This window comes from Uloborus diversus, chromosome 6 (genome assembly GCF_026930045.1).
Source record: "Uloborus diversus isolate 005 chromosome 6, Udiv.v.3.1, whole genome shotgun sequence".
In the NCBI taxonomy this organism is placed as follows: Eukaryota; Metazoa; Arthropoda; class Arachnida; order Araneae; family Uloboridae; genus Uloborus; species Uloborus diversus.
In genome coordinates, this window is record NC_072736.1 from 9,816,470 (window position 1) to 9,841,877 (window position 25,408).

A 25,408-nucleotide genomic window follows, 5' to 3' on the forward strand; every position below is an offset into this window, starting at 1 on the left:
TATGACAACATATGTCATACATCGTTTTTAGCAATGCTTTTTTTGCGCCAACAGGAAAAAATCAGATGAAAAAACATGATCAAAGCACTTCAGAACACAATATATATAAAAACAATGTAAAACTACAACAAAAAACATCACGAATATAAGCTTCAAAAATACCAGAAACTAGAAAGGTTTTGTCACAAAGAACAATTACTAGAAAGTATTTAAAATGCTTAAATCAATAAAGTACTATAACAGTTCACCAACAAAATATGTACCAATAGAAATAAAAGCTATTTTCCAACATGCATTTCATCGAACGAAAACTTTTCTCATACTCTGCTAAAAAAGAGCAAACCGATTCAAATCGCGATGTTTAAAGCGGAAAACATCCCCAAAATCCATAACTATTTCAGCCAAAAAAGCGCTTAGTTACTCAAATTTCGATGAATGAAAAGTAGAAATGTCTCAACAAAACATCCTAAACATAAACAATACAAAAATACCATACATTTATTCACTATATAGACATACTCTCAAAATACCTATTATATTTTACATAAAATAACACCTTTATATTTTTATAAAATGCTGGAGTCAACTTTTTTTCAGAAATTCAGTACCTAAAGGAGGCACGTTAATAGAATATGTCTAAATAATTCGTGACATCGATAAGAATGAACTTTTAGAACAAAATAACCGTACTATTTTTGTAAAATTAATTTACATACAGTAAAAATAAAGTTAAAAACTACAAGAACCCCTCAAGGATTTGTAAAAAACAAAGAATTTCGGAAGTGAGTTTTTTTTAATTCTAAAAAAAAGAACTTACCTTTTTATAGTATAAATCCTCACACTCAGTCCAAAATAAAACATCATATGACAATGGCACGTTACAGACACACCACGTTGGAGTTAACTTTTAATTAATGTTCAAGTTTGAAGAAACTGACATTTTCTAATGTTTTTACTTCAAAACACAACTACTGAATCTAAACTAACACAAAATAAGCTTTCCTGTAAGGTATATTGCACGAAACAACACGTATCTCTCCTGCATGAAACCGAGTAAACAACCCAAGTAAACAAGTTCGAACAAGATTGCCTTCGCGTTGCCAAACACAGATCAGTTTCACCAGGGATGCCATGCTTAAAAAATTATCGCCTCATTGGCGAGAAAAATATTTCAATTTTGTGCAAAAAATCGGATGTCGCCAAATGGGGGGGTATATCACATCTGTACCGAATATTCTAAAGTTTCTCATTTGTACATATAAGATTGAGAAACTGTTTAGATTTTAGAAACCATCTTTTCTAAGAAGCAAATGCAGGGTCCAAACAATGTAACATTTGATTTTAAATTGTGGTAATATTGTAATTAAATTGCGATTTGGTTAATAATTTTTTTTCCATGCACTTCCTATTGCATGTCAATAATTTAATTTTTTTTCATTTTGTGAGTTTTTGCCACAAATGTGGCAGAAAGTGGTTTTTGCCATGCCGGTTTTCACCGGTTTCTACCAGTGGTTTTAAGCGCCTTGGCAGAAACTTGCTAACCCTGTCCGTGTGTGATGAAAGGAGTCAATATTTTCGCTCTTAATTACGGACTTATTCGTTCAGCTTATGCGGTCCGAAAGGGATGAGTTGCGCCACCGCTAGTGAGATAATTACACGACAGAAGTAGTCTCATTAAGTTTTTTTCGTTTAATTTTTTCTTTTACATACTACTTTTCAGTATTTTCTGCAAACATTTATTCAGCGTAATATCAATGGTTTACAATTAATTAGAATTATGAATCGTGTTAGTACCTTAATTGGTTAATTTTTAATTCTTGCATTAATTAAGATGCTTTTTTAACCAACACACATTCAATTTTCAGCGCCCACAAGAGGCCATATCAGCCTTGTCAAAAACTAAGAGCACGGTCCTTAGAAGGGCCCCGCTTTTGAAAACTTTATAGGAGGATGGGGTCTGGAGACCAAACTGACATTGGGCCCTCCTTGACCTTCGGTGGCCCCGTCAATTTTCCCTTTCGCTATAATTAAATATTAAATAACTGATTGAAGAATGCAGATAATTTCTTGAAATTTCAAACACTCACCCATCACACAAAACTATCAAAGATTGTATTTTTGAGTCACTATTTCAATTTATCCATAATTATGTCCCATGTTTCTGTTTCAAACAATATATCGGGCAGATAAAAATCTAAGTATCGTTACCACGGTAATAGATATATATATCGATATATCGCCCAGTCCTACACAGGAGACATTTTTTAGTTTACATAGCTACATTTCTAAGTTTTATGACTAGTATTTTTTTTACATATCATGCATATATTTATATAACATATATTTACAAACCTTTCAAACATAATTTTGGTTCTATTTTTTATTTTTTCAATTCTTCAAAAAGACCTTTATTTTTGGAAGACCCCATAATTAACAATACAAAACAAAATTTCTTCTATACCTCCCAAGTCTCTCAAATGTAGAAGCACTTCTTTTGCTTAAGTCATTGACGAAAAATTCCAGTTGAAATGAAGATGGATTAGTGGCACTATTAAGACAAACATGAGAGAAAAAATTAAATTCTGAGTTAAGAAAGAAGGTATAAGAATTCAAAATCTGATTAGCAAACAATATGACTTTCTTGTGTGCTGTTAAATATTTGTTTTTTATTGATCAAAAAACCATTTCTGTTCAGATCTACAAACCAAAATCTTACGCAAACACAACTTCTACAACTACAAACAATAAAGTAATGCAAGATTTGTGTCTTTAACATTTCACAAGATACGAAACATATCCCATTTGATTTCTGGATTATTATTTTATTTTTTTAACCTTAAGAATTTAGCTTATCAATTTATTTTCATCAATGAATATATTTAGAATTAAAAGGAACCATAAATGCAGGCTACTTTGGCACTATGGTCCTATTTAGGCCCAATCTGAGAAAAGGATGCAATACATTCCGGGAAAATAAAGTTAGCACCTGCCCTGGAGTGATATTTTGTGGAAAATTTTTCGTTTGGCTTCTAATTTATTTAAAAAACAATGAGCAAATATTTAATTTTGAAGCTCAGTGGCAGCGCTTTGGGCTCCCATGAAGCAGGCCCAGGTTCTATCCCCCGGTCGGGCATAGTTGACTCAGCCGTTAATCCCTTCAGTGGGTCGATAAAATAAGTACCCAGCGTGCTTGGGAACTACCGTATTTTTGGGAATCAGCGCCACGGCGCATGCAAGAAAACAGTTTAAAAAAGGGCCAATGCGGCGCGCATAACAGATGCGGCGGATACAATGTCTTTTTTTGATTTTCAAGTTTTAAAAAAATTCTAAGTTAAAAACAAAAAAGAAATGAAAATGCTGCTAATAGACGGCACCACATTGTTTCCTTTCATTTTGCGAAATGTTTCAACCTTGGGAGACAAGTAAAGCAAAGAGGGGGAGGAAAGGTAGTCAGCGATAGCACGTGTTTCACTGAGGAGAGAAATGCTGGATCCACGTGATCGAGCAAGCCTAATTGCGTAGGAGTGAAGGGGTCAGGAAATACTTCGACCTTGAGCGACAAGTAAAGCAAAGAGAGGGGAGGGAAGGTGAGTCAGCGATTGCACATGTTTCAATGAGGAGTGAGTCTGTAACACTTTTTTGTTACGTCCATAACAAATATATTAATTTCTATCATAAATTTTACAAACAATATCCATGAAAACTTTATGGTTTTAGAAAGCTTGAAATCTCTAGAACAAGTATTTCAAAGAAAATTTTCGGAATCTATGAATAATTCACAGGAATATTGGCAACTGTATGACAATGTATTTTGCTGTTTTCTGAGTTACGTCCTTAACAGGCAGTTTTTAATTTTTGTTACTTCTTGTAATCAAGAAATCTGCACCCAAATTTTTGGTAGTATAAATAACACCAAACTATACAACAGAAAAAAAAATTGTAGCTTTTTATGAAACCAAATTGAAATTACGTGCAAGGTTCGCGTTTACGCGCTATAGCGCATTTTTTACGCAAATTCGCGGGAAAGGGACGCAACTTTCGCGAAAAAATCGGGTCCCAGGGACCCAGAAAACCCAAAAGATAAGAACCAGAAAAAAAAATGGGAGAAAATGCTAAAGATCTATTTAGTACATGCTTTTAAGCTTCAAAATGACCAGGAGAATCAACAGAAAAGGACTAAAATGACCCTATCTGTTTATCAGCTATTCAAACACACCCCAATTGTGGACTAGTCAATGGAATTTTAGTGATAAGACTGGAGCTTACAGTGACCTCCTGGGCAGAGCTCAGGGAGCAAGTTCACAAATAGCCCATTGTACTGTATTCTAAGAATAAGCTTTCCCTCAACTTTTATCTTCAGGAACTTCCTAAAAACAGAAATGAAGACTAAAAATAAGAGAGGTTTCCAATGCAATCTTCAGGATTAATACAAGGCAATTGTACAGTAAAAATATTGCAATTTGGCATTCATGTAACCAGAATTATTTTTGAAAATCATCACTTTGCATCCCCAATAAAAAGAGGGGAGAAAAAAAAATGGCAAACATTTTCCAGATCGCGCTAAACACAAAGAGTTCGGAACTTTACATTTTTCTTGTTAAATTGCTTATGAATACTTGAATTTCATACAAAAGCACTTTAACCTTTTGCTTTTTCTAATAATTCATCTCTTTCTGATGGGTTATTTTTATTTGAACTTGCAAAAGTCAGGTATTAATCGATCGCGCCATTTTGAAAATGGCGCGATTTTAAAAATAGAACAAAAACCAAAACAGATATTTTGAACGAGTCAAAATAAAGTCAAATATACTGATTTAAGATTGCAAATGAGCAATTTTCACACTCATATGAGAAAATGTTTCGTATTTGCGATCGCGATTTTTGCATTGGGTTCATTCGCTTGCGATTTTTTATTATTATGTAATTGTCAATGATAATTGGGAAGGGGGGGGGGGGATCTGTTTGCTTTTTTCACTAAGAAAAATTTCCAGGAAAACAAAGGTTAAGGGAGTGCTTTTTGCTTGATCAATCAGAGGCACTTGTTTTATAAAACCCATTTACTTTAAAAACCCATTTTTAAAGTAAATTTTGAGTTAATCTCATTGTAACTGACCAAATAGTTTCTCACATAACTAAGTCTTGCAAGTGTATTATTTGAAAATAATTTTACAATGATAAAATCACAAAAACTTAGGGCAAAAATAACCAATTTATTTTACTTCATGCCTCCCCCCCCCCCCCCCCCACCCAAGTATAAATATTTTTATATTATTCATTTACACACTAAGATTTTCGGTTTGAAATTTAAGGGACTCATTTTTCCCACCAAAGGACCCAAATCTATTTCATTAATGGGTCCCTGGGACCCAGGTTACGGATAGTTGAGCGCGAACACTGACGTGTATTTAAAGTCTGTGACTGTTAAGTTCGTAAAGGTGGAATTGCACAAAAGTCTTTCATTGGCTTTTGTTAGTTAGGTTTAGTTAGTGATTTTAAAAGGAGGATTCCACCACCCGAACTACACCAGCCCCCACAGGTGGCTAGTCATTGTACTAAAACAATATAAATTTTGAAAATTTGATTAAATGTGAACATTTAAAGCCAACTAATTTCTCACTGTGCCAGCACAAAAGATAGCAATTCTTAACTTTCAAAATTACACAGCCAAATCGACTTGGCTTCTTATAAAAAAGTTCTAGTTGAATATCATAAAAACTTATGCACTACCATTCAAAACTCTTGATTAAACGACCAATTGTACGGAATCATCATAAATGATATGTTTTACAAATGAACCATACTGAACAATTGCTGTCAAGTGCTGAAAATTGGGAAGCATACTTGTAAAGGAATATTTGCATTGATAAATATAAATAAATTCTTGTAATGTTGAAAAGAAATTGACAGCCTCATAACAAAATGTATGCAATGTTACAAAAATTATCCACCCTGAAAGAATATTGCAGACAACTTGATATGTTAATGTTTAACGGCATGAAAAGATATATGCAACATTTTAAATTTTATCTATCTTGAGTGAATATTGATATTTTATTGCATGTACCAGGACAGTAAATATTTTGGCAATTCAATGAAAGTGGATTAAAATTATCGTGTCATACTTGAGGGAGTATTTACACAAGACATTGATCAGTAATTCATCATATAATATTGCTTTAATAAATTTCAGCTAACCGGGATTGGACACTTTATAAAAAGAATTATATACCCTAGTCGATGGCCTCCAGGAAAATCAGCTTGCACTCGAGCTCCCAGAGGTATTATTCTGATCTCAAAAATATAGACTGGCCGAGGAAACTGCACTAAATCCAAATTGAGCTCCTAAAAACAACAGAATTTAATGAAAATCACGATTTTAATTTAAAGTAGATATATTAACATTTTGTTACTTACTTCACATGTATCATGTGAAAACGTATCGAAAAATAGAAGCTCACAGTCGTCCGCCATCTCAATCAATAAAAATCACGTCCTGTGAAGAATTCAAAGCAAAATTTAAGTTACAGTAAAGTGGGCAGGCTTGAGATTAAAATTACTAAGATTTCTACATTTTTTCCATGATCAAAAATAAACAGCAACAACAACAAACAGATACCGACATTTTCAGTTGCAGTCACAGTGAGTTTTATAACGCAATTTCTGATGCGGTGATTGGTCAGTCTTCCTTGTTCTAGTGCAGAAAACTACAACTTTCATTTTATTTGACAACAACATTAGCCTGGCATGTAAAATCTGTAAATCAACATTTTGCTCTCATTGCCGATTTATTTCCATTTATTTATTTCTGTGCCACTCAGATGTGTGTTACCGATTTTTTTGCCAAAAATAATGTACAGAACTTTGTTGAAATAGATTCCTGCATTAGTCATCTGTGAAAATTTTGTTGTTCCTGATTAGGAATGTGCGGAATTTGTGCTTCAGTTGTTCTGCGCTCAGCGGAAGATAAAATTCCTAGTCAAGATGTTAACTCCGCATTAACTCAAGCAAGTATATTTGAAACGGTTTATCCAACTTTTCGCCGACATTTAAAATTTTATCCCCCCTTAAATGGATCAAAAGTAAGGTTGAAACTGAAAAACAGGGAGGAAGGAGATTTCGTGTCGGTGAAAAATAGGGGACACCTTTAAAAACTGAACTATTTTTTACTACAGAATTTCGCAATTGTTGCGTTCAATGATACGTACAAATGCATTTGTACAAAATTTTTTTAAACATTTTAAACCTTTATTCATTCTCTTCAAATTTCGAATCATCAAATACTGACTGAAAGTTTTAAGCAGCAGGCCAGTCATTACAAAGTCCTCCAGGAGGGGAAAGGGGCAAAGAGAATATACTCAATGCATTTTTTTTTAATCACCCCCCCCCCCCCTGTACACGGTAATATGTTAATGTTTCAAAGCCAGGTCAATTCCCCCCCCCCCCTTCTGGGGGGGGCCTTGTTCTGCAGGCCCATCTAAATGGCAAGCCTGCAGAGCACGGCTCAATTTCGGACAAAAGAAGCCTTAGAGCCTGGCCTGTCATTTCGTATTTTTTCCAAGTGGAGGGCTAACAGCTGATACTCAAAGCAAATTCTAACCCCAACCCCACACACACAAAACCACACCCATAAGGTCAGTTAAATTGGAATATATTAAACCAAATAATTATATCAAGCCAGTGATAAACATTGAGTTATTGAATAATTGCAGAAGCTAATTACTTAGCATTATTTTTCTACTTTCATGAAGGTGGAAAGGAAGCAAATCGCAAAACCAAGTGACGCACCTTTCACAGATGAGTATCTTCTAATCCTCAATTCCTTTTTTTTTAAGCACCCTACTCATCCTCATACATATATAATAGCAAATTCACAGATTGAGTAACGCTCTGACATCATCAACAATGAAACTTGCACCATAGCATGATAATTTGATAATATTTTTTGGTAATGTTTGACATGCAGTTAAATGCTTTATTATGACATGGCTGAACTGGATCCAGTAACTTGACTGTTTTACTGGTAAGACTAATTTCAGGAGAATGTTGAAACGAAAAAGTGGTCAAAAATTAAAGCTATCTACTGGAGTTAGGGTTAAAATTTCATCCATCAAAATATCACCAAACAGGCAATTAGTTCGTTCAAATCCAAAGCAATATTCACTGGTCATACTTTGATGGGTAGTTTTCTAGTACTTTTATAGTGTTATTTCATCTATTAGCATAAATATTTTAATAAAAACTAGGGTATCTATTGTATAGTTTGTCAGAAATTAAGAAATAATAAAAATGAAATCATTTAAAATGAACCATTAACCTGGTTCAAAAGTGATCTAACCTCTCAGGGTCACTTTTTAGTCATGTGAGAAATACGATGCACAATATGTTATTTTGATAAAATTGGTGCAACATTAAACCAGAAAAATAATATTTCAGGCAGTGCCTGATTACCTCAAAAACTCCTGGGACTTAAGCTTCCTTTCAGAATTTTCACAAAGCCAAAAATGACTGAAAAAACTGCTTAAAAGTTCCAGTTGCAGCTTTTAAATGTAGTTTTAAGGAGATTGCAAACATTAGAACTGGTTCAATAGCGTCTGGCCCAACTGTATTTACAATGTACTTTTATTGCAATAAATTTTGTGACATGATAAATATGTTCATTACAACTAACCGCTTTTAATCCCCAAAGCAGAATACTACTAAATTTGCGACGTACGTCGCAGAACAGATGCCTGAGCTGCAGAACAATTCTGTTCAAATGTGAAATTAAAACTGACAAATTTCTGCAGAAATCGCGGTGCAGAAAATCTGCAGAAACTGCGGGTGGAGAAAATATGTAGAAACTACAGATTTTCTACAAGCATCTTCCAACTCAAAATCAAATTTTGCAGAAATGCTGCATAATTCGTAAAATTAGAAGAAAATCCAAAATTCTTGCAAATTACGATAATTTGACGGAAAGCTCGCGATGTTGAATTCGATAAGTCCTTTGTAGGACTTTCACAATCGATCTTCATCCACTGCATTTTTCCGCCACACACGTATGTTTTCGAAACATGCCAACATTGAAACACGTCCATCGCCAGAAATTGCGTGTCACATTTAAGATTTCAATCCCTTTGCATCCAGAAAATATTTCAAATATTTAGAAAGTTTTGAAGTGTTTTATTATATGCAAACAACCTACTCATTTTATTTATTATTTCAGTGATTTCTTTATTTAGTAACACTGTTTTAATTACTCTTTCATGCGCCATGCAAAATTAACCAAAAAAAATGTGGTTTGATACCTAGGTTCAGATTTTTATAAATTTTGTATCTCTTCTCTTTCTATGCATTTTAGAAAGCATATAAATTATTTTTGGAGAATCTCAATCGGTTTAGGTTTGACACCTTGTTAAAGTTTTTTTTTTTTTTTGATTTTATAGTTTTCATGATCAACTAATTTTACAAATTCAGTGCTCTTTAATTAGTCATTTGGTTGAAAGTTGTGAAGTTTCCAGAAATATCTCATTTCCACAGAAATAAATAGCAACAGTCCAGTTAAAAAAAAAAAATCCTATATGAAACGATTTTGATTTTTGGCACGCAATTTGTGGAAAATGTCACATTTTTTCGCGTACAATGCTTGAAGTACTTGCAGAACAATTTTGGTCAAATGATTTTACGTCGCCAGAACATCGTAAAGTATTCTGCTTTGGGGCTTTTAATTGTTGAATTATATTAGTATAAACAAATGTAATATACAAAAATTCTATTTGTCTGATTTGAAAGGGGGGGGGGGGGAATAACCATTAATCTGATTTTTTCAGGATCAGTTTTGAAAATAACGCCTGTAGCACCAGTTATTAATTTACTTCAATATAGGTAGGATTTTTAGAAAGTTTTTCTTTAATGAAGTTTGGGGGCCTTGGAATGAAACTGACGACCAAACAGCACGACCTTGAGGGTCAGGGAATTGGACAGAATTCTAGATAGATGTCCCTTCCCACTAGATATGAGCCTAAGTGAAGCGGTTTAACTGCATAGGCCCTTGTTTGGCTGCAACAAGGGTCCAAAGTTGCTAGTTTGGCCTTAGAAATGCAATGGCATTCCATTGGAATTTCAGACTTCGACACTATATTCGATGTACCAACGCATTTGGCATCTTCTGTTAGTACAACAAGTGGAAGAGAGAACACCTATGTATTTATGAGCATTATTTAAGTTACTTGAAAAGTCAAAAAGCTCTTGTATTTTTATTTTTCACATGTTATGCGCAATAAACTAGAGCTTTTTCTCTTCTCCCATTTTTTTTTTTTTTTTTTTTTTTGCTTTTCATTGTGGAATATCATTAATATCAGACAATAAATATCCAGTTAAAGTAAAAGCTTTCATTAGCAAATGATAAATACTTTTTAATAGCAAAGAATTAATATAAAATGAAAATAATTAATTTCATTTGCAAACGATAATTATTCTGTAATTATGTTATTTTGGCATTCAAGTTATTGAAAGTAAAAATAGTGCCCAGTATAAATTTGAGAAACACTTATTAAAAATTAGTATTCAACTTATTTCCAAGGTAAGTGCATGCAAATGACTCATACTGCAGTACAAAATTGCAGAAAAAGGGGTAAAAGTGGTAATTCTGAAAGAAATTCCATGGCAATTCATGGTTCAAATTAGCAACTTCGTACCCCAGTTGTTGTCTAACTGGGGCCTATGCAGTCAAATCCCTTTACCTGGGCTTATACCTAATGAGGATTGACCTATATCTAGGATTTTATCTAAATCCGTGACCCTCAAGGTCGTGCCGTTTGGTAGTAAGCTTTTAAATCTGTCCCTGATTTCAGGAAAGAAAAGTGTGTGGTTATTTGTTTTCTTTCCTTTTTTTTTTTTTTTTTCATCTCCACTTGTTTTGTGCACTTGCCATGTTGCATGCAGAGTTTTTAAGGTATATTCCATGGTTGAGGGTATAATGTACAGAAATTCCTGAATAGTAGATTACGGTCTAAAAAATGGTAGTATCACATACTCAAAATAACTTTATTGTGAGACCAGTTTGTGAAAAATGTCACACTTCGGTCAGTTTCGGATGTTGGGGGATTTTAGGTCGGCAAGTTTGTCATTTCACTGCATTACCTTGTCAGTAGAGTGCAACAATGAGCTTTCTACCATTTCTGTTAAGATGAAATATGCTAAAAGAGGAAGCCAATCCACCTGGTTTAAAGTTAGCTTAAATAACTACGGTCAGATCTCGAAGCTTATAACTTGAATATTCCTTTATCTGGAAGATTATTAGGTCCCAAACTCTTGAGACTGTTGTGGAAACTTCCCATAACTCGAACTACCAATAACTTGAATGTTTCAGCTGGTCCCTTAGGACTTCAAGTTATCGAGAGTTGACTGTATTATTTTTCTCTCAGACTCTAATATTGCTGTATTTTTCATTTTGAATAGGAACTCAAGAATCTCTATAAGCGTGGGCCAGATTATATTCAGAATTCCTCAACTACATTCTGTGATGTGGTAGACCTGTTCTTCTGCTCTTCCGTCTTGCATCATCGTGGAACTTCGATTGTGCAACAGCCCGTAAAAGATGATTTAGGAAACATTTTACTATGGAATGGTGAAGTTTTTGATGGCCCTTTGGTGATTATTTTCATTATTCTTTTCTAACTTTACGAAACAGTGATTGCTTTGCATAGTAATCAACAATCTAGGTATGCATGATACCGTTTTATTGTTTGGCAGTTGGGAATTTTCATTTCATATGGCCATTAGTTGGTACTTTGCCAATGCTCTGCAATTTTTGTGATAGCTAGAACGAAATTTACTTGATACATTTTAATATTACCTCAAATGATGTTATGCAGGGATGCCCAACCTTTTTGTGCACGGGGGGCCGTACATCATATTAAAATGATTCTTGCGCACCAGAACACATAAAAGTTTTAAATATTAAAAGTTTTTTTAAAAAAACATGGCAAAATAAGAAAAAAGTAAATATTTAATATTAATAAATGAAAATTAATTATTTAATATTAATTTTTATAATTGCATCTGTTTTTCAGAAACCAATTTCTGAAAATTTTACTCTAAATTTATAACGTATCTAGGTGAGCCATAGGTTGAGTACCACTGTTATACAGTATGGAATACACCCGACTTCAGAATCCCAAAATCCAAAAGACCCAGAACCTTAATGAGAAAGGAACTCATAAAACGGTAAATTGACCCCCCCCCCCCCCCCTTTTTTTACTTTCTTTTAAAAAATTTTACTCAAAATTCGGCTTTAATTTCCATTTTGCTCACCCACAAATTAATGTTGAGTTATTTTTTCAGCCCGATCACATGGGGATAAATGCCTAAGAACATACAAACACTCAAAATATTCATTTTGACATTCCCCAAGTTAATTACAACTACTTTTCTCATGACGTCCGTATGTATGTATGTATGTACTTGTTTATGTGCATATGTATGTCGCATAACTCAAGAACGGTATGTCCTGGAAAGTTGAAATTTGGTACGTAGACTCCTAGTGAGATCTAGTTGTGCACCTCCCCTTTTTGGTTGCATTCGAGTGTTTCTAAAGGGTTTTTCCCCCCTTTTTGGGGGGAAATCATTGTTAATTTCGATGGATACTCAAGTGGTGTTATAATTTGGCAGACACTTGGTGATATATCACCAGTCTTTTGGTCGCCAACTTGGAGACAAATTTGGCTTTTTTTTTTCTTTTAAATCTGGTTTCAATTCGGCCACTGTTGGGGATATTTAGAGAGTAAACTATTGAATCACATTAAAATTGCCAATAATGGGAAAATGACATTAAATGGAGTAAAAGGAAGTCATGTGATGAACACACACATCAGTTCGTTTTCATTTCAAATGTGTCATGCGTAATAGTAGGGTTTTGCCCTAGTTGTGCAGCAGTCTTTTAGCATGTGCTGATTTACAATACTTTTATTATTTTTTTTATTCATTAGTTCATAAAACAAAGGATATTCAGCAGAAATATAAATATGATTTATTTGTTGTATTGATTGGCATATCGTACAAAAAAAACACAATTTTCAGATTATATGCCAAGTGCAACTATCTGATTTTTTTTTTTTTGGCATATCAAAGTATACTTTCATTGAGATTAATTGCTGAAGAAAAGAAAAGTTCAACTTAAACTTTAACTAAATTCAGAAAAATTTAGGGTCTCGTAATGTAAAGTTTTGTAATGCAAGGCCATGGCTTGTATGACATTAGTTTTGATTAGGGCTAGATTTGTTAGTGTGGAGTCCCCAGGGCAACGAAGGAGTGGAAGCCCCTAATCAGGGTTCGAAAGGATCATCATATTTTCGAAAATATCCGATACTTTGATATGTATACGAATATTTTGATATATATGTATATATCCGATATTTTCGACCCGTGAAAGTTAGGATATTTTGTAAAGATTTATTGTGAGGACCCCTTTGTTGTGGAGGCCCCGGGGCAGTAGCCCCACCTGCCCTCCCCTAAATCCAGGCCTGGTTTTGATTACCATTTTAAATTTTACACAACTTGTTTTGTTTTACTTAAAGCCTTAAAATCATTCCACATTTTGTTATTTTCAATATTTATTTTTTCAACTATTGTATTTTCAATACAAACAGTATATTAATCATGGTAATAAAGCTCATTTATTATTAAAAATAACCAATAATGTGCTATATTTTTATCAGTAACAAAGTAATTTTATATTCCTTGTTTACTTGTATTTTATATTCATAAAATTATTAGTAATGTAACAATTTTAATTCATATTAAAAGTGCCTAATCAAGTATTAAAAATTGCTCAGAAAAAAGAAAATGTCTTATGACTGTGCACCAACTAATGCATATTATTTATTTCTGATTCATATTACTGTGCAAAAGTAGCTAACAAAAGAAAAATGAGTAAAACAACTAATGCTAAATTATCTCCATTAAAATTGATAGAAATTGAGAATGAAATACAGTTGGCTCTCTGTTTAACGACACTCTATTTAACGACGACTTTTCACGGTCCCAAACGACCCACTGTAGTGTTAAAAGCATTCTATTTAAGGACGTTTTCTACTTAAGGACGATTTTTTGTGGTCCCTTGAAAGTCCTTAAACAGAGAGTCAACTGTATTAGATATAAATAATGAAAAAAACATTAATTTTTAATCTACATATTGCAACTATAATTTTAGAAAATTAAGAGTGATTTGAGGATGCATTTGCTATTTTGAAGACTTAAGTTTGTGCTAATTGAAAATATCGGATATATATCAAATTATAGGATTTTTTCGACATTTTTGAAAATATTATGATATTTTGGAACCCTGTGTCACACAGCCCAATTTCGAGAAATATTTATTTTTTCACAAAGGAAATGCAAATGAGAAAGTTTAAAGAAATTGAAAGCTTTTGTTTTTTCACAATGAACATTTTTTGCAAAATTTGGCTCTGAAATGTCCTGGACATAACACTTAAATACTTGGAATGTCTTCACTAGCAGATTCACAGTGTCACAATTGTAAAACGCCCTCAAGACCAAAAAAAAAAAACCTGAAAAGGATTTAAAACTTTTCATTAGACATAGAGGCCTCCAAAAATAAATTGCAAAAGGCCCCCAAACTTGTAAATCCGCCACTGATAACCCTTAAATGTTGTTTTAACTTTCATCATGATTATGTATTCTTTTTGAAATAAACTCATTCATAGGTTTTGAAATATTAAAATTCGCTCTTTGACACTCAACTTGCTACTACCCATGATTGTGCTTATTATATTTGTCTTACTGAAATTTAATCAGTATTTCTTTAAATAGCATAGATTTTTTTTTTTTTTTTGAATTCGTTAGCACAAATTCAAGCATTTTAGGTTTAGGAGGTTAGTATATTTTTCAATTATTTATTCGCCCCCCCCCCCCCCAAAAAAAAAGGATAGTCTGTCAACAATCAATTTGGAAAACATATTTCAAATTGTGTTCAGTAAAATTAATAGTGTCTAAGTATATTAAATGCTATTTGTAGTGCAATGTATATTCTTCTTAAAATATATTATTACTAGCCGCCTGTGGCGACCAGCTGGTTCGCCTTCTTACGCCATTCGCCTTTCTTTGCGAGCAGCCTCCTGCGGCGGCTGTTTGCCTAACTTGTCATTTACCTTTTCCCTTCAAGTTTGCTGCCTTGGTTGGCTGTTTAAATAAATTTGGCATCTCCGTCTCTATCTTTTTTGTGCCATTCACATTTTTACGCCAAGATTGCCGCCTTTGGCGTATATCTACCTTTACGATCTATCTCTTAATTTTCTTATCCATCTCTATTTATTTTAGCCTCCCCGTCCGTTTACTAATAAAAACAAAGATCACTCAAAAAATCGCTTTTTTATTTAAGTAGAGCAAAAAAAAAAAGAAAAAAAAAATCTCCAAAATTCCCCGTGTGTGCAAAAAGTAGCGTTTGACGAAGAAAAAAAAATCTCGCTGTTTTTATTGAATTAAATGCTCACAACTATGAAATGTAACCTAATATGGAGACAGCAAAATGTCCAGCTTGGGGGGGGGGGGGAAAAGAAATAAATGCAATCCCTAAATAAAACAAAAAATAGAAAGAAAAAAAAGCAAGCGCTGCCGGAAAAACACGTGATCATCACGTCATAAAATGTAGAAGTAAGCTATATAGTAAAAGAAAAAAATTAACATTTGTTTGCGATTAAGATTCCTTAAGATTCCATCGTAAATATCGAATCGAAATCCAGGTAGTGACGTCAGAGGCATAAAAGATAGAAGAACGCTTTTTTTCGACCGATGCGTGGAAAGACATAATGTGTTCAGCATTAAAAAAAATTGTAAAAAAAAAAACTATTGCATATTTTTAAGAACTTTTTTCTTCTGAAGAGGGCGAAATGTTTTCACTAGTACCAACTTATATTTTAGAAATGAGGCTTTGATACTTCTCGCAGGATGATATTAGAAAAAAAATAAAACCCAGGAAAAAATGCAAATTAAAGGTTTTTCCAAAAATTCATAAAAAAAAAAAAATTGCTCTATCTTCTAAATTTTTTCATTCATCATATTTAAAATTAAATTTCCTACACTATAGTACAAAAAATATTTGTGTGGTGCGATTGGTTCGGGGTCTGTGAGGTAAAACGTACTAAAAAGTGCAAAAAAACACATAAAACATTAAATAACTTTTTTCTAATTAAAATATCAAAAATCGAAGCCCGAGGTGCACATCTTCGGCAAAAACTGCACCTGTATACCAAATTTCATCTTTCTAGGCGTTATCGTTTTCCCGGGAAGCGCGCCACACACACACACACACAAACATCTTATTTTATTATATGTATAGATTATTAACTTTGACTATGAAAAATAATATTCTGTCTAAACTATTATAGATACCAGAGAAATGTGATTCTGACACTAGACTTTTGTCAGAAAAGTTGTTCTCTCTTTCAAAAGTGGAAGAGATTTTAGAAGTTTTTAGCTCTATACAAGGTCCTTATGCATTTATTTTTTATCAAGTAAGCATTAACTTAATTTTATTTGAAATTTTCAACTCTTACACAACTTTTTATTAAAAACACATCACTTGTTTTCATCTTTTTTTATATCTGAAATAATAATAGCTTGAAATCATGTAGTGATTGATTGATTAAATTTATCTTTATATCTTTTCCACATCATTAGAGTTCTGGATATTTGTGGTTTGGACGAGATATATTTGGACGCAGGAGTTTGCTTTGGAGTTTTGGAAATCTTGAGTTTCAATTATGTTCTGTGTCTTCTTTCAACAAAACTAATGTAAGTGTTATTCTTTTGTAACCAAGCTTGTGTGTGTGGCATATACTTTGCGTTGTTATTTTTCTTAGATAAAAGTTATAAAATTCACTTATAGTGTTATTATTTGAATTTAGCTATGTATTTATGACAGTTGAATAGATATTTCAATAATAACATGGCTTGAGCATAAGCTTTTTTATTTGTCTCCATACTTTTGAATCCTCAAACATTGTTTTATTATGTATGATTATGACATGCATTAGATTTTATCTAGAACTTCATAAACATAATAAATAAACTTTTGGCACTTTTAAGCAATAAACACAGATTTAAGAACTGTGCATATGCTTTTTTTATAGTTAGTCATACCAATGGCTTCTTACGCAGTTTGAAAGAGCAAATTGTCATCATTCGTTTATGAAGATCATGTTTACTTCTAACTAGATTCTTATTTTAATTTCTTGCTTATTTTAATAAATAGTTTCCCAGTAAATGTATGCATCTAATCTTAATTGTTAGTTTTTAATTTCAAAATGTACCCTGTTAATGATTCTATTCTTGAATAACTTCAATCAATTACAATTATACTATTTTTTTTAATCCACATATTTTATATCCAATAATAAGCTTTAACAGTTTGTATTAGAAACGTATTTTATTTCAAGTTCTTTATCAACAAATGCAACTTAAAAACAAAATTCATTATATTTTCCATTTAGTTGACTTGTTCAAGCTTGTTGGGTGTGATTTATCATATCTATTATGATTTCAAATCTGGTTGTTTTAGAAGAAAATTTTCCATAAACCCTAAGACTTTAGTGTTGTTCAACAACATATGTGCATGACTAAATAAACTTTTGAGCATTTGATTGGTTAAGCAGACAGATGTTTTGTTAACCCTCCTAATGCCATCAAAATCGAATCTTACCCCTATACCTGTGTTGTTGCTTACTTCATTGTACTTCAAGAATGTCATCTAAAAAAAACACTGATTGTATCTGCATTTAAATACCTAAACATAAAAGGAAATAATAACACTTTATTATGTATAAAATCACAGAAAACTACTTAAACATGTTTTGGGATCAGTGACGTGTCTAACGGTAAGAGGACTACTCGGCCGAGTGAGGCACCGTGATGGGGCAGGGCCCCAAAGTTCGACTTCAATCTAAATCAAGAATACATTGGTGAAAGATATTACTTACTGTAACTAATCAAATAAGTTTTTCTTACAGCCGGGGACTGATATACTAATAGGCTCGTGAGGCCTGGTTAGGGGCCCCCAAATTTCTTTCACCACTATTTTGAATTACAATTCCATAGGGTCCCGAAGTTCAGCTAGACCCTAAGCTCGATTACGTTGGTTTTAGATTTTACCAGCTGAAATTAAAGGAACGAGTTTTTTTACAGCCTGGCACACTCTTAAGAGCTCAAAAATATGAAGTTCTGCATGAGCCATTTCAAATCTAATTTGCTTGAAACATGACATCAAAAGAAAGAAAACCATCACTCAAATGTTTGAAGAATATGTACATAAAATGATATTGGATATTGATATTTGCACTTTGGAAGATGAATTTGATCATTTTATTATGTTTCTACAAGAAAAGGAGGATACCTTTAAAACAACACCTGAAAATTCAGACGTGTTAGGTCTCTCTTGTTATCTCATTCATCAAGCAGCTAAAGGAATGTCTTGTACATTTCCGAACATGGATACATTATTGGAAAATTTTTTTAACAATTCCATTGACAAATGCATCTGGCGATTTCCTTTTCAGTTTTGGAAAGTAAAAAATTATTTACGAAATAAAATAGGAGAAGAGAGATTGAATAACTTAGCTATTTTATACATAGAGCAGATGTTAAACCACATCGGCACTAAAAATATAGTTGATGATTTTGCTACCAAAAAAACAGCACGAAAATTCATATAAGGTATGTGCAACAATATTGCTTTTAACTTTTGTTTATACTTTATTTTATTGGAACTTCTCTTTTTTACTGAAGTTTTTTTTTTTTTGGGTGGGGGGGGAGAGATTTTTACCTCTTAGGTTCCCCACTTCATTTGCTCTAACTCTTTTTGGGGTTACAAGATACCCCTTTTTCAGTGCAAAATTAGTAAATTTATAAAAGAAAAGACATCTGACTAAAGCAAAAAGATAGCTAGTTGAGCAAAAAGTTTTTGTGAGATCTCATTTCATTTATATGCTTGCTTTTTTTTTTTTTGCGTTGAAAAAGGGATTCCTTGTAACCCCAAATATGTAATGCAGTTCTCTGCAATTGTGTGCAAATTAAGATTTTTATATTTCCTTTTACTTTTCTGCACAAAGGTGTCTCTTTATTTCACTTAAATATTGTTTGATTGTATCTGATTCTTAGTATGATTATTTAAAAATCAAATTTGAATCATACACAGTGAGAGAAATACATTATAAAGGTCTGAGACAAGATTTGGATAAATAGTTCTGTGCTATAATAATTGCACATTATAAATATGTATCCATAAAAACACAATATGATTGTGCCATACAAAACATGAATTTGATCATAAGCACTGATTACTAGAACTTCTGCCTTCATATTAAATTCATTTTAAAGCATTGAATCAATGAGAATTTTTGCATATGATCTTATTAATTTTTACAGTGGGAAGAGGTTCCTGCTGAAGGATTATTCTGTTTGGATTTGGCTCGAAGCATGCATTCCAAGTCACTCATCATCACCAAATACCCGTGGTCCACCACTGCATCTGGGAAAACAAATAAATTTCTCCAGGAGGACCGTATTCCCAGTCAGCCTACCATAGTCACGCACCCAACGTTAAAGCTCAGCCCTCCTATCAGAAATCCTTTGAATGTACTGATCCCTACAGAAGAGGAAACACTCTGTGACATGATGAATATGACGCAGTGTTCTGAAAAAGAATTTTTCCAAAAACTGTTGAGCTTGCCTGATTTTTCTACTGCTGTTGACGCCTTCGAAAAAGTACTTTCCGATGCTGTGGGAAAACGCGTCTGCAACAGGCATAGGATTTGCAAGAAATGCTATGCTCTTCGTCACGTAGATGATACTAGTGACAGATGTGGGCATTCTTCTTTGGGGGTTCTGTTTTCTGGCGGCTTGGATTCCATTGTTATTGCTCTTTTAACGGATAGGTAACTTTGTGCTATTTACATTAACTTTTCAAATAAATTTATGCAGTTGAATATTGAAGTTCTAAAACTAATTTGCCTACAGGCAGAGATATTTTTAACCTGTTCAAGCCTATTTCACATATTTAAAATTAGAAATACAATAAGAGGTCGCAGCTCAAAACTCTCTCAGCTAAAAATTAGTGATTTTTTTAAATGAGTTTGTCAGCTTTTCCTAATAGAAATTAATTTTACTTTATGTGTGAAGCTGGTGTATCTTTCAGAAGTGCATTCAATTTTCTTTGTTAATTTACTCTCTAATGGTCCCTCACAGAACACATATACAGTGCTGTAAATATTTTTCACTTTTCCTTTATGTTCCGTAAACACTGAGAGTTAATTTTTCAAAACTTTTTCTAACAAAATGTTATTATACTGTGGCATTATATACTGTGTTATATGTTACATTCACACATATTTTATAAACCCCTTTTTTTATTAAATGACGTACTATATTTCTAAGCTGTATTCTATTGGTTATTTTTTAAAATTCAAACTACCTACAGTCGCAAGTAGTTCAGATTTTTTATGTTCTACTCTATGCCTCAAAAAGGTAGCCACTTGCATCTTCGCACTTCCCTTATTTTTAATTTGTATTTAACATTGGAACAATAGGAGAAAAAGAAGAAAAAGCAATCGGAATTCTTAAAATGTTGCATTTCATATTTAAGTGAGGTTTTTTAATACAAAATTTAATACATTTTTAAATCAGGGATTTCCAACTATCGGCCCCGGCCCGTGTGCCTAGTTTCTGTGGCCCACGAAGTCTTCAGGAAAATAAGTTACAGCATTAAGTTTTATGTTTGTATACAAGACAAATACTTTTTCAGAAAGTCCATATATTTTCCAAATGCTGTTGATTAATGAATACAGTTGTGTTTAATATGCCAAATAGTTGACTCTCTGTGACAAAACTAGAGATGGATATAGTTTTTTGTGGTTGCAAGCTGACATTCTCAGTTTTTCCATTGAACATTTCATATAATTTTTGCAAGATTTATTTTTCCTCTTTTCTTTCAGTTTGTAATATTCATTACAATGCACCATTCCCCCCACCTATCGAAAATGTATTTTGGTTACTGCTATTTTGGGGAAACATTTTAAAATCAGTCCCACCTTTAACACCCATATCCGGGCTTTGGAGAACTTTCGTTGTTTATAAAAGATTACATTTTTTCTTTGCTGAAATTGAACCTTATTGTGGCTCGCCACCTTGCCTTCGGTTTCAGCAGTGGCCCTTGAACACTTAGAAGTTTGAAACCCCTGTCCCAAATATTAACTAGTTTGTTGTGGCCATCACGAAACTTTCTTCTATGTTTTTCTTATAATTCTGATCCCTCCCCATGCTTGACAAGGAAGCAATATTCCCAACAAAAACAAATTACACACTCCAAAACTTGATAATCATCCCAATTTCCAATTTAACTCAAAAACAAAGCAAAGAATGAAAATTAAAAATCATTTTAAAAGCCTTGCTTAAAATAATTAAACATTTATTTGTTAACAAACACAAGATGGCAACAGTTAAGAAGTTTAAATCATCATGATTTTCTGTTTATTTCCCAACAATTGAAATCACGCTGAATATGCAGATGACTGTCTATTACGATTTATCTTTCTTATTGTTGCAATTATAAAGCTATTTTTATTCAAAAAAAAAAAAAAAATCAGCCCCCCGTGGAGCGATTGGCGCCAAAATTGAACCACAACGCCTGTTTACATATGGATTCACATTTATTCTAATTTTCATCCAGAATGTTGCACTACTTCTTGAGATATGGCACTCATATTGAAAAAAAAAGAACGTTCGATTGCACCACCCCTTTTCAGCTATTGACACCAAAATTGAATCAGCTCTTATACCGTCTAAAGGCTACTTGTCAATACATTTTTGTTTGATTCTGTTCATTATTTCTTGAGATACAGCAGTCACATTTGAAGACAAAAAACCTTCTATAGCTCAAACCCCGTTTGAGATATTGACACCAAAATTGAATCAGCACATGTACCTACCTGTTAGGGGCAACATATGGACCAAATTTTGTTTGATTCCACCAGTTAATTCCTGGTGAATAGCAGGCACGCATAACTCAAGAAACGTCCCATTGCTCCACCCCCCTTTGGAGGAATTTGCGCCAAAAACCAATAGGCACAAGTTCACATAGGGGCACATATATGTACCAAATTTCGTTCGATTTCATGAGGTAGTTTTTGGTGTAAAACGGCCACAAAAAACTGGTCATAGACATACGTGACTCACACACAGACAAACAGACATTTTCCAAAAATGGTCGAAATGGACTCAGCACACCTTAAAACGTTCGAATCCGTCAAAATTCAAATTTCAAAAATTTACACGAATCCAATACTTTTTTCTATATATTAGATATAGAAGAGAGTAAAAATTGGAGTAATACAATTTTTACTTTCTATATGTAATACATCTCTTCTTTCCCTCCTATCTCCCACTTCATCTTTAGATATTTAGTTTTTTATGAAATTTGTAGCTAATAATGTTTTTTTTTTTCTTTGCAAATTTACCGTTTTTTAACCTTGTTTAAATTGTTGCTCTGCAGCTGAGAGCTATTTATTTATTTCTGACATCTGTATTCTTAAGCGGCTAGTGCACCAAAAAGGTGAGGGATCAAAAAAAGTGAGGAGGATAAGAGGGTGGTTCCCTTGAAGCTGATTTTTTTAAGTAAAATAAGGCTAAATTATTTGATTTTAACATTACTGATTAGAAAAAACTCTAAAAAAATTGAACATGGCCTCAAAATGAGGAATGATGGCCACCATAAACTTCCCTCTTCAAATTCAAATTTTCATTCTTATGAAATAACAAAAAAAGTCAGTTTATTTGTAATTTTTAGTTTAGTTGCATGAAATAAATCAATCCAACTTTTCATTCGATCATATTAATTTTAAACTCAAAAAAGTGACAGGGCACATTTGGAAGTGGGGGCAAGTGCCCGTCTGTACGAGCTGTCTACGTCTGTATGTTGAAACAGCAAGTATAAAATTATCTTAACTTAAAAAGGTAAAGATTTGGCAATGGCCTGAAAAATGAGAAACTTAGAAAATGAAATTCATTTGGATTGTTGTAATTAGACTGAAAAGGATGACCATCAATTACTAGGATGTTTATTGATTAAAAAATCTAGACACATTTTTAATGCTTAAATTATAATAAAACTTTGTGTTTTGTTTACTGCTTCTATTCTAATAAAGCAAATTGTTTGACTCGTAACACAACAGTAGTGTTTGTGAGCTCAGGATCAACAGGTCCGAGGCTCTAATCCCAACATTAAAATCACTGCTTTAAGAAACAAGCTACAGCAGGTGATTAAGCAGTAAGTTAAGGCTCTTTATAAAGTAGGTGGGGTGGATTTACTGACATATTATTTTATGCTCAATGAGTAATCTTATAGAACAGTAGTGTCTAACCTTTCTTTAGCTGAGGGCTACACCTCATATTAAGATAAATCTTCCGAGCCAGAATTTTTTTTTTCTAGCTAACATCAAAAAGTCTAAAAAAAGAAAGAAAATTATAAACTAAAAATTGTTGAAATCACTACTTGATTCTTATTTTCTTTATGCAAAGTTTAGAACTGTTTTGCAGAAACCATTTTCTGAATATCTAGCTTCAAGTTTATAGCAATTTTACTATTTGCTTCCATCTAAGATACTAAAACAGATGAAAAGAAAAAGAGGAATGGAAGGTTCTAAAATGTAATCAATTCGCAATCTTCAGGATGGGCCACCCAAGGCAGCTTTGAGGGCCACATCTGAACTGCAGGTTGTAGGTTAGGCACTAGTGGTGGACAGACCAATTCAGTTGAGTGAGTGCTGAATGAGTGCAAACTTAGAGACAAACTGCTTTGAGCGAATTGCAAATATTGTGGCAAATCGCCAAGTGAGTGAATTGGCTAACTCACTTGGCGAGTCACTGAAAGATGAGATTTACTAAAAGAGTTGCAGTTATTTTTTTGGAAACTGACTCATTCACTCAGTTGAAAGATTCGATTCTTTTAAGCAATTTGTGAACTGAGGGCCCATCTCTATTGGGCACCACTGTTATAGAAGAAGACATTCTTTCTCCTCCCCTGCCCAAGCCAAAGCATAAGTGATTGGTCACTTTATGTATTCTGTCCAAATGTTTCTATTGAATAATGTTTTGTTAGCAGTTATTTATTTTTTAATTAAAATGGTAATCATTTTATTCTGTGCAGATACTTGTTGGAAGGTGAATCAGTTGATCTCATCAATGTAGCTTTCTCCAAGTCAGAAAACAAATCCAGAAAAATGAGTGATCAATCTTTCGACACACCTGACAGAATTACAGGGAAGGATGGTGTCAAAGCTTTACGAAAGATCTGCCCTAAAAGAAATTGGAACTTTGTTCAGGTAGGTTTATATTTTTTAACATAAAATTGTCTTAAATCTGCTTTAAAATTGAACTGTTGTAATTTGCTTCATTACTAGTCTCCAAATAGCTGCATGCAATAATTGAAAAATCTATTATAAGCTCAAAGTTTTCATTTTGCTTAAATTCTTTTATGTTTTTAAAATATACAGTTTATTTTTCAAACCTTTGACCAATAACAAAACATGCATTCAATTCATGACACCAAAACATGTACAGTCAATTCGCGATAATTCAAACTCCAATATCTCAAAGTTTTCTTCAAATCCCGACCGCTTTGTCTTTAATTCCATGCTAATTATTCTCGATATCTTGAAGTTAACTTCCTTTAACTCAAAGTTTTTTTAAAAAATGACTTGAAACTTATTTTGAAAGACAAAAAAAAAGAAAGAAAGAAAGAAGTGACTATGAGGGAAAAATTAATTCACCTTCACTTGCAATTCCTGCACGATAGACCACTAAAGCAAGAAGAGCACCTATTGACTCAATAAGAAGAGTAACACGTGTGGAAATGAGTTAGTTTGTTTTCTTTTGTTGTACCGTACTGTTTACACTTTGATGTGTTGCCGGACTACGAATTTGCTTATAAACTATCAAGTTGTCAAGTCAACTGATGTACCTTTATTCAAAGGTTAAGAAGAAAAAGTTAAGATCCGTTACCTTTCATTACTTAGTTCAATCATTTGCTTATAAATTCCTGAGAAACAGAGTGAGTTTTCATTACTTTTAAAGATGTCTAAGCAAATACTCTATCAACATTATTAAAAGAAAAAGAAAAACTTCTGAAGCGGTAGAATCCATGAATCCAAATTTCAAACGAATGAAGATGTGCACCTTTCCTGAAGTAGAATTAGCTCTATTCAAGTAGTTCCAGCAGTATCAAAATCAAAACCATGCTTTTAATTTTTTTCTCCCAACATTTTTGATTAAACTGTGCGTAATGTGCTTAAAAACTTTAAAGTTATGCAATTTTGTCTATTAGATGTACATAGTAATTACAATATTCGATGGTTTTTAATAT

General features: G+C 32.9%; 2 protein-coding genes across 3 annotated transcripts in view; one reads left to right on the top strand and one right to left on the bottom strand.

The window, feature by feature from the left end:
• Positions 1-6,604, bottom strand: part of LOC129225271 (protein virilizer homolog) — a 95,576-nt gene extending 88,972 nt beyond the window's left edge. For both annotated transcript variants that reach the window (XM_054859855.1, XM_054859856.1), the window contains exons 1-3: positions 6,415-6,604; positions 6,230-6,342; positions 2,462-2,548 (exon numbers count right to left, since the gene is read on the bottom strand). In XM_054859855.1, coding sequence (XP_054715830.1) covers positions 2,462-2,548; positions 6,230-6,342; positions 6,415-6,471 — 257 coding nt within the window. In that variant the 5' untranslated portion in view covers positions 6,472-6,604. The remainder of the gene's footprint in view (positions 1-2,461; positions 2,549-6,229; positions 6,343-6,414) is intronic.
• Positions 6,605-6,750: 146 nt separating this feature from the next.
• The window catches only part of LOC129223893 (asparagine synthetase domain-containing protein 1-like), a 46,836-nt gene continuing 28,178 nt past the window's right edge, over positions 6,751-25,408 (top strand). The window contains exons 1-6 of the mRNA XM_054858267.1: positions 6,751-7,004; positions 11,440-11,631; positions 16,386-16,511; positions 16,678-16,791; positions 19,420-19,928; positions 24,194-24,368. Of these exons, the coding sequence (XP_054714242.1) occupies positions 6,921-7,004; positions 11,440-11,631; positions 16,386-16,511; positions 16,678-16,791; positions 19,420-19,928; positions 24,194-24,368 (1,200 nt within the window). The 5' untranslated portion in view covers positions 6,751-6,920. The remainder of the gene's footprint in view (positions 7,005-11,439; positions 11,632-16,385; positions 16,512-16,677; positions 16,792-19,419; positions 19,929-24,193; positions 24,369-25,408) is intronic.